The 11741-nt window shown below is 51.9% G+C and overlaps 1 protein-coding gene across 4 annotated transcripts; it reads right to left on the bottom strand.

The window, feature by feature from the left end:
• Positions 1-300: 300 nt before the first annotated feature.
• On the bottom strand, positions 301-10184 carry LOC117720785 (uncharacterized). 4 transcript variants are annotated; one of them, XM_076913404.1, is made up of 4 exons: positions 7306-10184; positions 4136-4992; positions 3838-3981; positions 301-2510 (listed from the first exon to the last, which is right to left on the bottom strand). In XM_076913404.1, exon 2 carries the CDS (start codon positions 4962-4964, stop codon positions 4353-4355), a length of 612 nt encoding a protein of 203 aa, XP_076769519.1. In that variant the 5' UTR covers positions 4965-4992; positions 7306-10184; the 3' UTR covers positions 301-2510; positions 3838-3981; positions 4136-4352. The 4 variants fall into 4 exon arrangements, with proteins under 4 accessions (XP_076769519.1, XP_076769521.1, XP_076769520.1 ...); XM_076913406.1 differs by lacking the exon at positions 7306-10184 and adding an exon at positions 6995-7299; XM_076913405.1 differs by lacking the exon at positions 7306-10184 and adding an exon at positions 6425-6988.
• Between the last annotated feature and the right edge of the window lie 1557 nt (positions 10185-11741).

An 11741-nucleotide genomic window follows, 5' to 3' on the forward strand; every position in this document is an offset into this window, starting at 1 on the left:
TGAAGGCCTGTGGGCATCACCTCAGCTTTTGAGCAGGTGTTGTCTCATTTGGGGCTGAGAATGACTGGAAGAACTTGGGATATGTTAGCCAGACTGAATAAGCAATCCCTATCAGGACAGACAGGCCTGTACTAACTCTGCTGGAGTTTATGGTCTTTGGCTACTATTCCACTTTGAACATAAGAACATGTGACCTTGAATGAAACTCCCCCAGAAGTGATGGAGGTTAAGATACAGGCTGAGATATAAACCGCTACCCTCTTCCCACCTATGTCTCCCAAGGACCGCTCCACATACACGCCATTTTAGAGAACATTTATTTGAGTCACCTCCTCCAACAGATGTCAGGGACCTTTGGGAATATCCAACCTGGACATCCATCCATTCACATGCATTCCTGTGTAGCCATGGTCTGTGTGTGTTGGGTGGGGGAGGGTGTCCCTCCTGCTTCTACTGTCTCCAATTTACAAGGACATGAGACCTTGAGCATCCATTATTGATCCAAGAAGTCAGCCCACAACCCAACACCATACCCCTCTAGCTAACCCACATGGACTCTCCCCTTGCACACAACCCTCCACCTCAGATGACCTCCAGCATGTGTTTCATCATCCAGTTGTCAAGTGTCTTCCTGAGAGTTGGGAGCCCAGGTCTGGGCTTGACCCAACAGAGGTTGAAGAAGAAATGACAGCCCCTTGCCCTCAGGGAGCTCACAGTCTAGTTGGGGACTCAAAGTGCACATGTGCGCACACAACAGGTATACATACACAAACACAGAAGAAACACGCACAAGACTAAGCGGCACATACTACTCAAGGAGACACCATGTGTTAACATGAGGACTGGTAAGAAGGGGCCTGGGCTGGGTGGGCTGGGAGGCTCAGCCCTGGTGAATAAGTGGGTTTGGGGGCTGGGGGAAGAACATTTCAAACCAGTATAAGGAAAGGCATGGCACAGTTACAGCGGGGGTAAGACAAGCTTGGCGGTTAGCTGAGGGGCATGGTGAAGGCTCTTCTAAGTTAGCCAAGGAAAAGAGGTGCATGGTCATTCCCAAGGTATGGATAGTGCCTCCCCGTTCTCTGATCTCTGTGAGTACTCAGTGACCCCAGAATAAGGCATGGGGATCCGGTAAGAACTTGTAACCCAAACTGCAAGGGGAATACAGGCCGTAAGACCCCAAGTCAGGAATCCAGAGGTTTCCACCAAGTCCTGATAGAAAAGAAAGCCCTTCCCCCTTTCCTAATGAATGGCTCACTCTAGGAAGGAAAGGGAGACAGTTGTGGGCTCTCAACTGACTTGCTCATATGTAAGGATATGAGTCCTTGACCAGCAGTGGCCCAAGACCCTCACCTCCTAGTTGTACCCCTGCTTATGCACGGAATGCATGCAAGTCCTCCACTGCCTCCTCCCACTGCTCAGACCCATGGGCACCATGTGAAGGGTTCTGGTGCCCCTCTACCCTCACCTTCCCAGGTGATTCCTGCCTGGAGCGAGCTTCATGCCTGCCCAGCTAGGAGGCCTGATTGGTTGCATATGGCTAGTGGAAGCATGATTCCTTCTACGTGGAATTGACACAGAGAAAATGATTTACCATCCCTTCAGCAGGCCCACCTTCCCCTGACTCTGCAAGTGCAGTCAGAGCCAAAACCAAGCAGAGGGCTCCACTGTAAAACCCTACAGCCTGTCAGACAAAACAGGGGAAGGGAATCAAGCCCAGGAGCCAGTCTTGGGCCGTGTCTGGGAAGGGAAGCCTGGCCAGAAATCCAGGGTACTGTCAGATTACAGAGAAGGGATTGGATGGACTAAAAGGGGCTCAGCCTCAGAATTCTTTATTCCCAAAGAAGAGGAGACCAGGAGGAGAGCGTCACACTTGTGTGGAGTAAGGAAAGGATGGGAGATGGAATCCCCAGGGCTGAGGTCTTTAGGCTGGAGTCCAGAGGCTCCCGAAACTGCGTGGCACTGAGAGCCCCGTGAGTATGTGAGTTCTAGGACAAGGTCCACAGCCTCCATCAGGTTTTAAAGAGCCACAAGCCCCTGAAGTGTTAACCTTTCTAGCTCAGAAAGGGCATGGAAGCCTTCACGTGCTGTTCACATCTTGAGGGAAGTTTTGCCTCTCGAGCCAAGTCCGACACCATCTTGTTGCAACAGTACACAACAGTCACTCCTTGTCCCTGCCCTTCAACCAAGGGCTGAGCCAGGCTGGAAGAGAGCAGCCACCTCTCCACACAGGGGCTGTCTCTGCCTCCACACCTGAGTTGAGGTCTAGGATCAGGAAGCCAAAAAAGAGGCTTGCCCAGCTGTGACTCAAGTCAGATCTGGGGAAGTTTCCCACCAAGGCATGGAATCAGCCTCTAATCCATGCTCTACCAACATAGGGCACCTCCAGAGGTAGGTCTTCTGAGGAGACACGTCCTCATGCCAGGAACCCAGGACCTGAGACTCCATTTTTAGTTTCCATGCCCAGAGGTGCCCTGCAGGTCCTAGGCCACGAGGTCCTGTCCACTTCGTATCTGTTCACAGAAGCAGAGACCATGGTCAATACATTATAGTTAACACGGCCTTACCTACCAGCCCATGTGGACTACATGGACACATTCACCTGACCCACCCTTAAGTCTATCTCTTACCACCAGCAAAACACTGCCAAGAATATTGGCTTGTTTACACATGACATGCCTTGGTCTGGGTACTTGAGTGACTGACTAGCTTCTGATCTCCCAGGGCCTCCTTAAATATTTTCTGCCACTAAATACTAGTCCACATTGCAATAATCACCAGGGATCTTAGGCAGAGGCCAGTGATTCCAGAGGAGCCACATGGCATTGAGGTGGACAAAGAGCAAAGGCAACGGACAGTTTCTAGCACCAGACACAGGCCCAGCTGGGAGCAAGGGCTCAGGGAACAGAGGCCCGCTCAGAGCCCCAGCATCCTAACTTCAAACGCACCTGTCAAACCCAGCGATGCCCTGCCCATGAGGGCCCTGTCACCTGGCCCCTGGCCACGGGCCCAGGCTCTCCCAGCTGCACTTTCAATAATTCAACCAGAAAGCTGAAGGGTTTTCAGGTCTAAAATGGAAAACAAAGCCCAGACTTGGCCTACTGTAGTAACACTAATTATTTGCTGTAATTTGGAACAAGTTTGGGCGAGTCTTGGTTTCCTTGTTTGTCAAATGGCAAAAAAAGAAAAAAAAAGAAAAAAAAAGAAAAAAAAGAAAAGAAAAGAAAGAAAGAAAAGCCAGTGCCTCAGAGTGACAACTTGTAGACATGTGTCTTAAAGCAAGCCCTAGCTAGCATTCTTACCAGAAGGTCTTGGCCATCTCGGCTGAGGCCTCCCTTCTCATTATTTGAATAAACCTCAAGGCTCTGTGCATGCATCTGTCCTCCCAGGGCCTCTGTTCTCATTCTGAATCATAGGTCGGAGTTCACTGCACTCATGACAAATTTCTGGTGTACCTTCCCTCTGAACACTATCCTTTGTGGAACAAAAGCTAGCCCTTGCTGTCCTGAAGCCATCCTTCTGCACCCCAACTCCTCCTACAGCAATTCTGTCTCTCTAGGACTCAGTGCAAAGCCATGAAAACCCCTTAGGTGAAGCCAGTCACCATCCCAACCCGTATCTCTGTGCAGACACTGTCACGGGCATGAGTATGGGCTTCTAAATGCCTGGGCCTGGGGGGATGGGGAGGGGGGGTGAAGTCCCACTAAGAGTGGAGCAAAGCACAACCCAGAACTAATTAGTACAACTCTCCAGACAAATGGCTTCACCTTCTGCTAACAGTGAAGCCTCATGGCACCCCAGGGAAGAGGAAAAGTCTCTCATCTTCCATCTCCAACTTACAGATAAGCAAACTGAGACATGGAGTGAAATGGCTTCTCAAGGCCATCAGGCAGTGGGTGCAGGAGGCTGAGGCTTTGGGGACCGAGCTTGGGTCGGGGAACCGTGGCAAGTGGCCCTCTCCAAGTTGCTTTCAAGTCTGACATGCTGGGAATGAAGATCGGGTAAGCAGCAAGTCATGGAGACCAATACAAGCCCCACACCCCCTAGTCCTGACCTAGACAGCCAACACTACACACCCACTCCCCACTCCCACCACCCTCACACCTCAGGGGACTCTGGCCAGCCCTCTGGGTCTCACCTGCTCTAGGCAGCCGGAAGAGGCAAACTAATGCAGGTGCCCAAAGCGGATACATGCAGCCAGCCAAGGGGTCCAGGGGAAGGAAGAAAAACTTTCAACATCCTAAGCTGGCCCCGGCCCCCTCCCAGGAGCCCATCCAGCCAGGGGACTACAGCTCAGCACCCTTGGATGTGGCTTCTGGATTGGAGGCAGCTGGTGGTGGCAGGTCTCCCACCGGTCATAGCACGCGGCTCAAATGGGCAGCTTGGCTCTCAGGCCCGTGGCCATGGCTGCGCTGGTGGGTTTTGAGCGAGCCCTCACGCGCGAAGCTCTTGCCGCAGCGAGGGCAGAAATAGGGTCGCCGCTCCCCGAAGACGCCAGGACGGCGCGGGTGCGGCGTGGGCATGCGCGCGTGGATGCGCTGGTGGTTGAGCAGGAAGCGCGGCTCACGGAAGCAGCGACCGCACTGCGCGCACTGATGCGGCTTCTCGCCGCTGTGGATGCGCTGGTGCGTGAGCAGGTTCTGCTTGAGGCTGAAGCAGCGGCCGCACTCGGGGCAGGGGAAGGGCCGCTCGCCGGTGTGCGTGCGCTGGTGCACCTCCAGGTTGTGTTTGACGCTGAAGGCCTTGCCGCACTCGGGACACACGAAGGCGGCTGCTCGGCCAGCCCCCACGTGCGCCTTCTGGTGCCTCACCAGGCTGGGCTGCTGGGAGAAGGTCTGCCCGCACAGTGGGCAGCGGTGGGACTGTTCCTCCGCGGGGTGGTGGATAACCAGGCCTTGATCGTCCCCCAGACCCTCCTCCCCGTCCCCTGTAGGGGACCCTCCCCTGGAGGACACCAGCTCTGTCATGGGCACTTCCAGATGCAATCACCAGCCCCTGGAGAAGTAGAAGCGGAGAGAGGAATCAAGGAAGACCCCAGGGTCAGCCATTCTCCAGCCTAAGGAATCACTCACTTCCCACAACCTCCAGAGTTTGCCCATCTACAGTTTTGTTTTGTTTCGTCACAGTCTTTCATCCCGGGCTCTTCTCAAGAGCCACCTCCTTCTAGAAGTCTTCCCTGGCCTCTCCAGCATCCTCTTCAAAGGTCTGCTGCCCTATGACCTTTATCATCACCCTGGAATAACCTCAAGAACAGAGAGCTATCTTCTGTTACAAGACACATCAAGCCCTGTGCCTTTGACATACAAGATATGGGCTCAAAACTGCTGGAAAATTCTCAGGAGCACCTTCTCTAGTTAGATGCCCAAGCATAGGAGGTGATCCAAAACCTTCAGGAGGGAAGGAAGGTCACCAACGGGCTTAAAGCAGGAAGTAAAATAACAACCCCCTCCTCCCCTAAAGTTGGAAGTGACCTCCCTGGGTTAACCATTAAAAGTAGTCCCACTGTTTAACAAGATGAATCATACCACACAGTTTGAAAAGCTGCAGGTCACTGAACCAAAGCAAGAACTCCCAAGGAGGCAGGCCTGGTCTAAAGGCTGACCATTACACCCCATCACCCCAGCACTGGCTCCCAGCATGCCTGCTGTAAATGTTGTCTTCCCAGACCACTGTGCCTCTCTGAAATACTTCCCCGCTGCCCTCACAACATCCTTGAACCAGGAGAACAGCGTTCCTGAGCCCAGGCTTGTAAATGGAACGTTTGAAGCTGGGTGAAACCAACAGTGTCCAAGGTCACACAGCAAGGTGAGCCAGGACTAGGCCCTAAGTCTCCTGACTCACTGTTGAAATTGAAAATGTTTCAATATACCATCTGCTCAACAACTAAATATCCCTTGACACACACACATGCCTACCGACACCCCAGCCACCACAAACCCATTCATTCTCAAAGGGTCACCGCCCCTATAGGGCATGGTGACTTGCTATCACTCCCATGCCTTGTAGAGCAACTGGAACCCACTCCATTCACTCCCTCCATCAGAAAAGCTTGTTTAGGATTCCCTTCTAAGCTCCCTTCAGGTCTTCTCCAAACTTCCAGCCTCAGTCAATCAACCTGCAGGGTGGGAGTCTCAGAGACACCCTCTGTCTTCCCTACCTTCAGGCCAGGCTGGAATTGGCACTCACCCTGGAGAAAGGGATTAGAACCCATTGCCCTGTAGCTCCACCCATAATCCCTCCCCAGACATCTGTGCTGGCATTTGCAAAACAGACCCATCAAAGTCTCCTTGGCCAATCTGAGCCTGGTCCTGTCATTGGGCAATCTCCCCACTTTCCCTCCTAGACCTCTGACCAGGGCCCCGGAGGGTCTAATGCCATGGTTTTCCATCCCTCCCCACCAAGTTCCTCCATTAGGTGCCACACTCACAGCCCAACCTGCTCCCCTTCTGCAGTCTGCAGCAGCTTTTTCCTCAAGAGTCTGAGCAGCCCAAGGAAAAAACAATTAAGTCTCCCGCAGCGCTGCGCCCTTCTTCCCCGCCCCCATAAAGCCGAAAAGCCTCCTGCCGCGCTGGTCTGGTCAAACCCCTGCATTAATTCCAAGAGCTCACCCCACCCAGCGTGACTCTCACAGCCTTGTCAGTTCAGGGGTCCGAGAAATGTGACAAGCTGTGCATCGCAACCACACCCCTAGGAACATAGGCCGGCGGCTACCCAGCTTCCGAAGCCCACCCTGTTGGGCTGCCAGTCCCAGCTCCTGGAGGAATGCATGCAATCCACCCACCCCCGTGCCCGCAGCGCCCCCCGCGGGACCGCGGTATCCTGAGTAAACAAGTAATTAAGTCATTAAGTCGCGGCACTGCCACTCCCAGAAAGGACTTGCACAGCTCCAGGCAAATACGGTAGCACGCCAGCAGTGACCCGGCATCAAGGGTCCCCCACTGGCCTCGATAAATACGGTAACCTCCCTCCTGATCTTGGGCGCTAGCCTGGGACTCACGTGGCGCCTCCTCCGGAGCCCTTGCCTCTGCTGCAGCGCTGCAGTCGCCAGCTTCGTCGCAGCCGCACAGCAGCCCCGTGAGGCTGGGAGGTCTAACGCGCCAACAACCTAACTGGCGGGGAAAGGGGATGCAGCAAGCGCTACGGCTGCCGTGAAAGAAAAGGGTCCAGATTCTAGGGGCAGCGTTGCCTTGCTGGAGGACTCACCCCAGTGTCCCGACAACCCCATCCCCGGCCATCCTTCCTGGAGGAGCAAGGTCTTCATCTCACTCATCCCTAGGCAGAAGCAGGCTAGCTAGGCTTTAGACGTACCCCAGTTCCTGGAAGCCGGCTGGGACTCTGGGACCAGCGCGCTTTTCCGGAGGAGCAAGAAGGAAAAGAAGCAGGGGACCCAGTAATGGAGTCTCAGAGTTAGTGATCAAGCCAAAGCTGTCCCCTAAATGGACTGTTTGTAATCCCCGGAGAAGTCAGGCATGGTGGCATTGCCTCTGCCTTAAGTGCTGGGATTAAATATCCCAGCACTTAAGGCAGAGGCAAATCTCTGGCGTTCAAGGCCAGCTTTATCTACCGATTGACTTCCATGCAGGCCAGTGATATAGCGAGGCTCTGTCTCAAATGAATGGACAAATAATTAGTGAGTGAGTGAGTGAGTGAGTGAGTGAGTGAGAAAGTGAGTGCACAGAAGCAGCAGGTGTGAGAGGTAGCACCAAATTCCGGGTTCCCACTGCCCTTTAATACTACCCCTTGCCTGTCCATATCCTTGTTTTATACACCACCATTTCCCATGTATTATCGCATGGAAACTTCCAATTAACCATTTGCATCTATAAAACGGGATCGTAACATTGTTATTATCACATTTTATAGATGAGAAAAGATTTTTAAAAGGAAACCCAAGGTGGCTTCCTCTAACACCCACAACTTTAAAAGTGGCAAAGATCACATAAGAAATCTACCGGGATGTGATGTTTAACCATACCAGGGCCAGTTATGAGTTCCTATGGCAAACACTACTTGACCTCTGACAGATATACTTCCTCCATGTCCAGCTCCTGCTGCAGGAGCTGTCAACTGCCAGGGGGAATGGGTTTCATCTCTTAAGCAGGCTACAGAAAAAATGGGAACACTTAGGGAAGATTAAGGTTTTCAAAAGCAAATAGAGTAATATGTGGAGGGACAGGACCGTACCCTTAACAGCATTTTCTAGGTAAGCCTTGCCAGTATGAAAACAAAAAGCACAGCTGTGGGCAGAGATGGGAGACAGGGGACGCCAACCAAAACCCTATGTCTCTGAGGGGAGCAACAGGGGTGAAGGCTTAATTCCAGCTGAGTCACTTCTGTTCTCCCATTTCACATGCAAAGCATCTGTCCCCAGCCCAAGCCCATCTTCATGTGCTGTGGCACACACAACAGCATGACAATGTGACAACATTCTGCATACACAGCCGTGCTTGCTTATCCAAGCAGGACAGTGACCCACATGTGGCCAACACCATCATGTAAGAGTCACAAAGCAGCCTACCAAAGTCCTGTGGATCCTTTCTACATGGGTGAGACAACTCTGCAAGCCCTGCTCAGGCCTTGTGCTGCTTTCACCCCTAGGCACACTAAACAAACAGGTAGCTCCAGAATATTCCTGAGGCTCCTTGAGTACCGCCTGCACAGGAATAAATGTCCAGGATTTCTGTCTCTCCTTTCTTTCTAAGAGGTCTTTCGATCCCCAGAAATCAGGTCATGCCCCCCACTACATCTCGCCAAATTATCTGGTTGTAAATTTCCAAGAGCAGGGACTGTGATTTTAGCATCCCTGTACCTCTAAGAGTCTGTTGTGGTGAATCTTTTTCATTGTCTTCTCAGTGAAGAATACATGTTTACATGCACATCTGGCATCTCCACGGGCAGCCATCGTGAGGAGAATGAGGAACCACAAACTAAAATGCAGATCCAGCTACAACTTAGAGGGGTGTCAGGGGCTGAGGGACCTGAGTATAGACAGATGTAGGGCTCTGTTTGTGAGGTGTCACCTCTTGTTCCAAAGTCTTTTCTTCACAATGAAAGTCAAAGAAGAGACGTATAACATCACTTCAGCCAAACTTTTAAACACATGGCATATGAACTGACTGTGGAGAATTGGCTCATCCCAGCTACCACTGAGAAACAGTACGCCCCTCCCTTCCGCAGTGACTCTCAACCTTTAATGCAGGACATGTAGTGGTGACCCCGGCCATATATGCTACTTTGTAACTGTAATGTTGCTGCGGTTGTGAATCATAACGTAAATATCCGATATGCAGGATATCTGATCTGCAGCCCCAAAGGGGTCACAACCCACAGGTTGAGAACTACCGCTTCAATGGCTCAAGGATTAGTCCATTGATGGACTCATATGATGGAATGTTGGAGGCGGGACCTTGTCAGAGGAGTGGGCCTTTGGGTGGGAGGGGTTCCCATGAATGATACACCGTGTCCCTGGTTCTTTCCTGCCTTTCTGCTTTCCTGGCTGCCTTGAGACGAGCAGCCTCCTTTGCCAGACACTCCTACCACCATGACATTCTGTCTCACCTCAGAGCCAGAGAGATAGAGCCAGGTAAGCAGGGACTGAAACCAGCCACGCCCTTAGGATAGGACCACTGCTGTTGTTTTCAGGCACTTGCACAGCAACAGAAAAACTGAGTGATGCAGTTCCTCATAGAGACTCAACAGGGAAAACTCCTTCTCTCCCCTTTCTGTAGAGTAATTGCTCTTCAGGTAGCCACACATCCATGAAGCTTATTAAAATCATCATGGCAGGTTCCTAAGGAGTGCTTGCTGTGTGCTTCGCCTGCCAAGGTCCCAAAGCCTCAATCTCAGAACTGTAGCTCTATCCTTGATTGACAACAAAACCCCGCCTTTTTCTACATTTGGGATATGGGTAAAGGTTGGAGGAAGGTGTGGGAGAAGGCAAGGCGTCTAGGGTTTTGCCAATAGAAGCACCGGTAGTACTAGGATGCATTATTACCTCATTTAGCTATTATATAAAACTCAAGTTGAAACTCAGGAACCGTGTGCGTGTGCGTGTGCGTGTGCGTGTGTGCGCACGCGCTCGCTCAAGTGTACTTAGTTGCTTTTTTTGTTTTTGAAAAGGGTCCCATATGGCCCAACTCCGCCAGCTTTTTCACCAAGCCTCCCTGAACAAAGATTTGATTTCTCTCCAAGTTAGTGCACCTATTGGGCAGCTGCTCCTCAGGCCTCTGTATCCCACCCACCACCCACCTTCCTTCAATCAGCTTCCCATGGCAGATTGACCCTTGGCAGTGTACACCAAACCCTCCCAAGGAGCCTGACCCCGCCCCTTTGCAGTCAAACTTGATGTTTTTGTTGCTTACCAAATGCCAGTCTCTCTTCATGTGCCATCTAACTCTAATGTCAGCCTGCTCCTCACAGAAGACAATGGTTCCAGGACCCAGCCCCAACCAGCTGATGTGGCCTTTAGCAAGCTTGGCCACAACACCCCTGCAGGCTTGCACCTGGCAGAGGACAGGGTAGAAGCCCCTGGGGTCCTGTTTCCTTTCTCAGGGCTGGCTCCCATGTACCCCCCTCCCCTTAATCTCTGCAGTCCTGCACAGTATCCCACACTGTAAACCTCTAGGACAAGTCAGACCTTGTCTTTGATTTCATGCCACCTCTTTGAGATTCTCTGACCCACTTTACAAAGAAAGGGAATCAGAACTGAAGTCGACAGTTCTGCGCTTTCCTTTGAGGAACCAACAGTCATGACAACAGACAGGCTGACAGGCGGCCTGGACCTGCCATCAGTGTAGAACGAGACTGGTGAACAAGTCCAACTCCCAGCCCGTTTTCCTCCATGTCACGTGGTGATGTCACTGCTTAGCTCACGTCACTGTCACTGACCACATGGAATGAAATGACATAATGAATAAGAAAGCCTTGCTAACAAGGCCAGGGCTGAAAGCCATTTTCTTGAGCATACAGACTGTGACGAGAGTTGCACAGCATATGAAGATGATTCCCTAGGATGTCCTTCAGTGAGGGCAGAGGCCATGTTCTATCCAACTAACACAGATCCTGGTACACAGTTCTGTTTGGAGCCAATGCTTTGCTGTGGTTTGACATTAAACACAGGCTATTTTCAGGAGAGAACCTATTCCATTGAAGGATGGAGCATATCTGATATCTTCAGTGTCTGCCTGTACCGCCCCTTGGTTCTACAGGGAGCCAGTGTTTCTGCAGAGTCTACCCTGATGGCAGTGGTTCTCTAGCCCCAAATGGTGGTGCCCTGGGATGCCTTTCAGGACTAGTTCATCTTTTTAGGTCAGATTTAGGATTTGCTGGATGGCAAAGAGGAAGAAGCGTGGGAGGATTCTGCTCTGATGAGATTCAAGATACTGGACACCTCCTGGGAAGGGCAGGGCAGGCTGGGTATTAACAGGGAGGCAGGGGAGAAGCCACTTCCGGTGTGTGTGTGTGTGTGTGTGTGTGTGTGTGTGTGTGTGTGATATGGGGGAGGACAGAGAGGTAGGACAGGGAACTCTGCAGGCTCACCTTCCTGTTGGTACTCAGAGATGATCAGCATGCCTCACCCAGCGCAGGATTCAGCCCAGTTTAGAATCAACGAATTTGACCAAGAAAGAGCTGGCCAGGATTAAGGCTAAGCTTCACTGCACTGTGATCCTCCGCAGAGATGCAATGGCTGCAAGGCTCTAGCATCTCCAAAAGGCTACACTAGTCTCTGTTAAAGAGTGGTGACC

The sequence above is a fragment of the Arvicanthis niloticus genome, chromosome 15, assembly GCF_011762505.2.
Source record: "Arvicanthis niloticus isolate mArvNil1 chromosome 15, mArvNil1.pat.X, whole genome shotgun sequence".
NCBI classification, from domain to species: Eukaryota; Metazoa; Chordata; class Mammalia; order Rodentia; family Muridae; genus Arvicanthis; species Arvicanthis niloticus.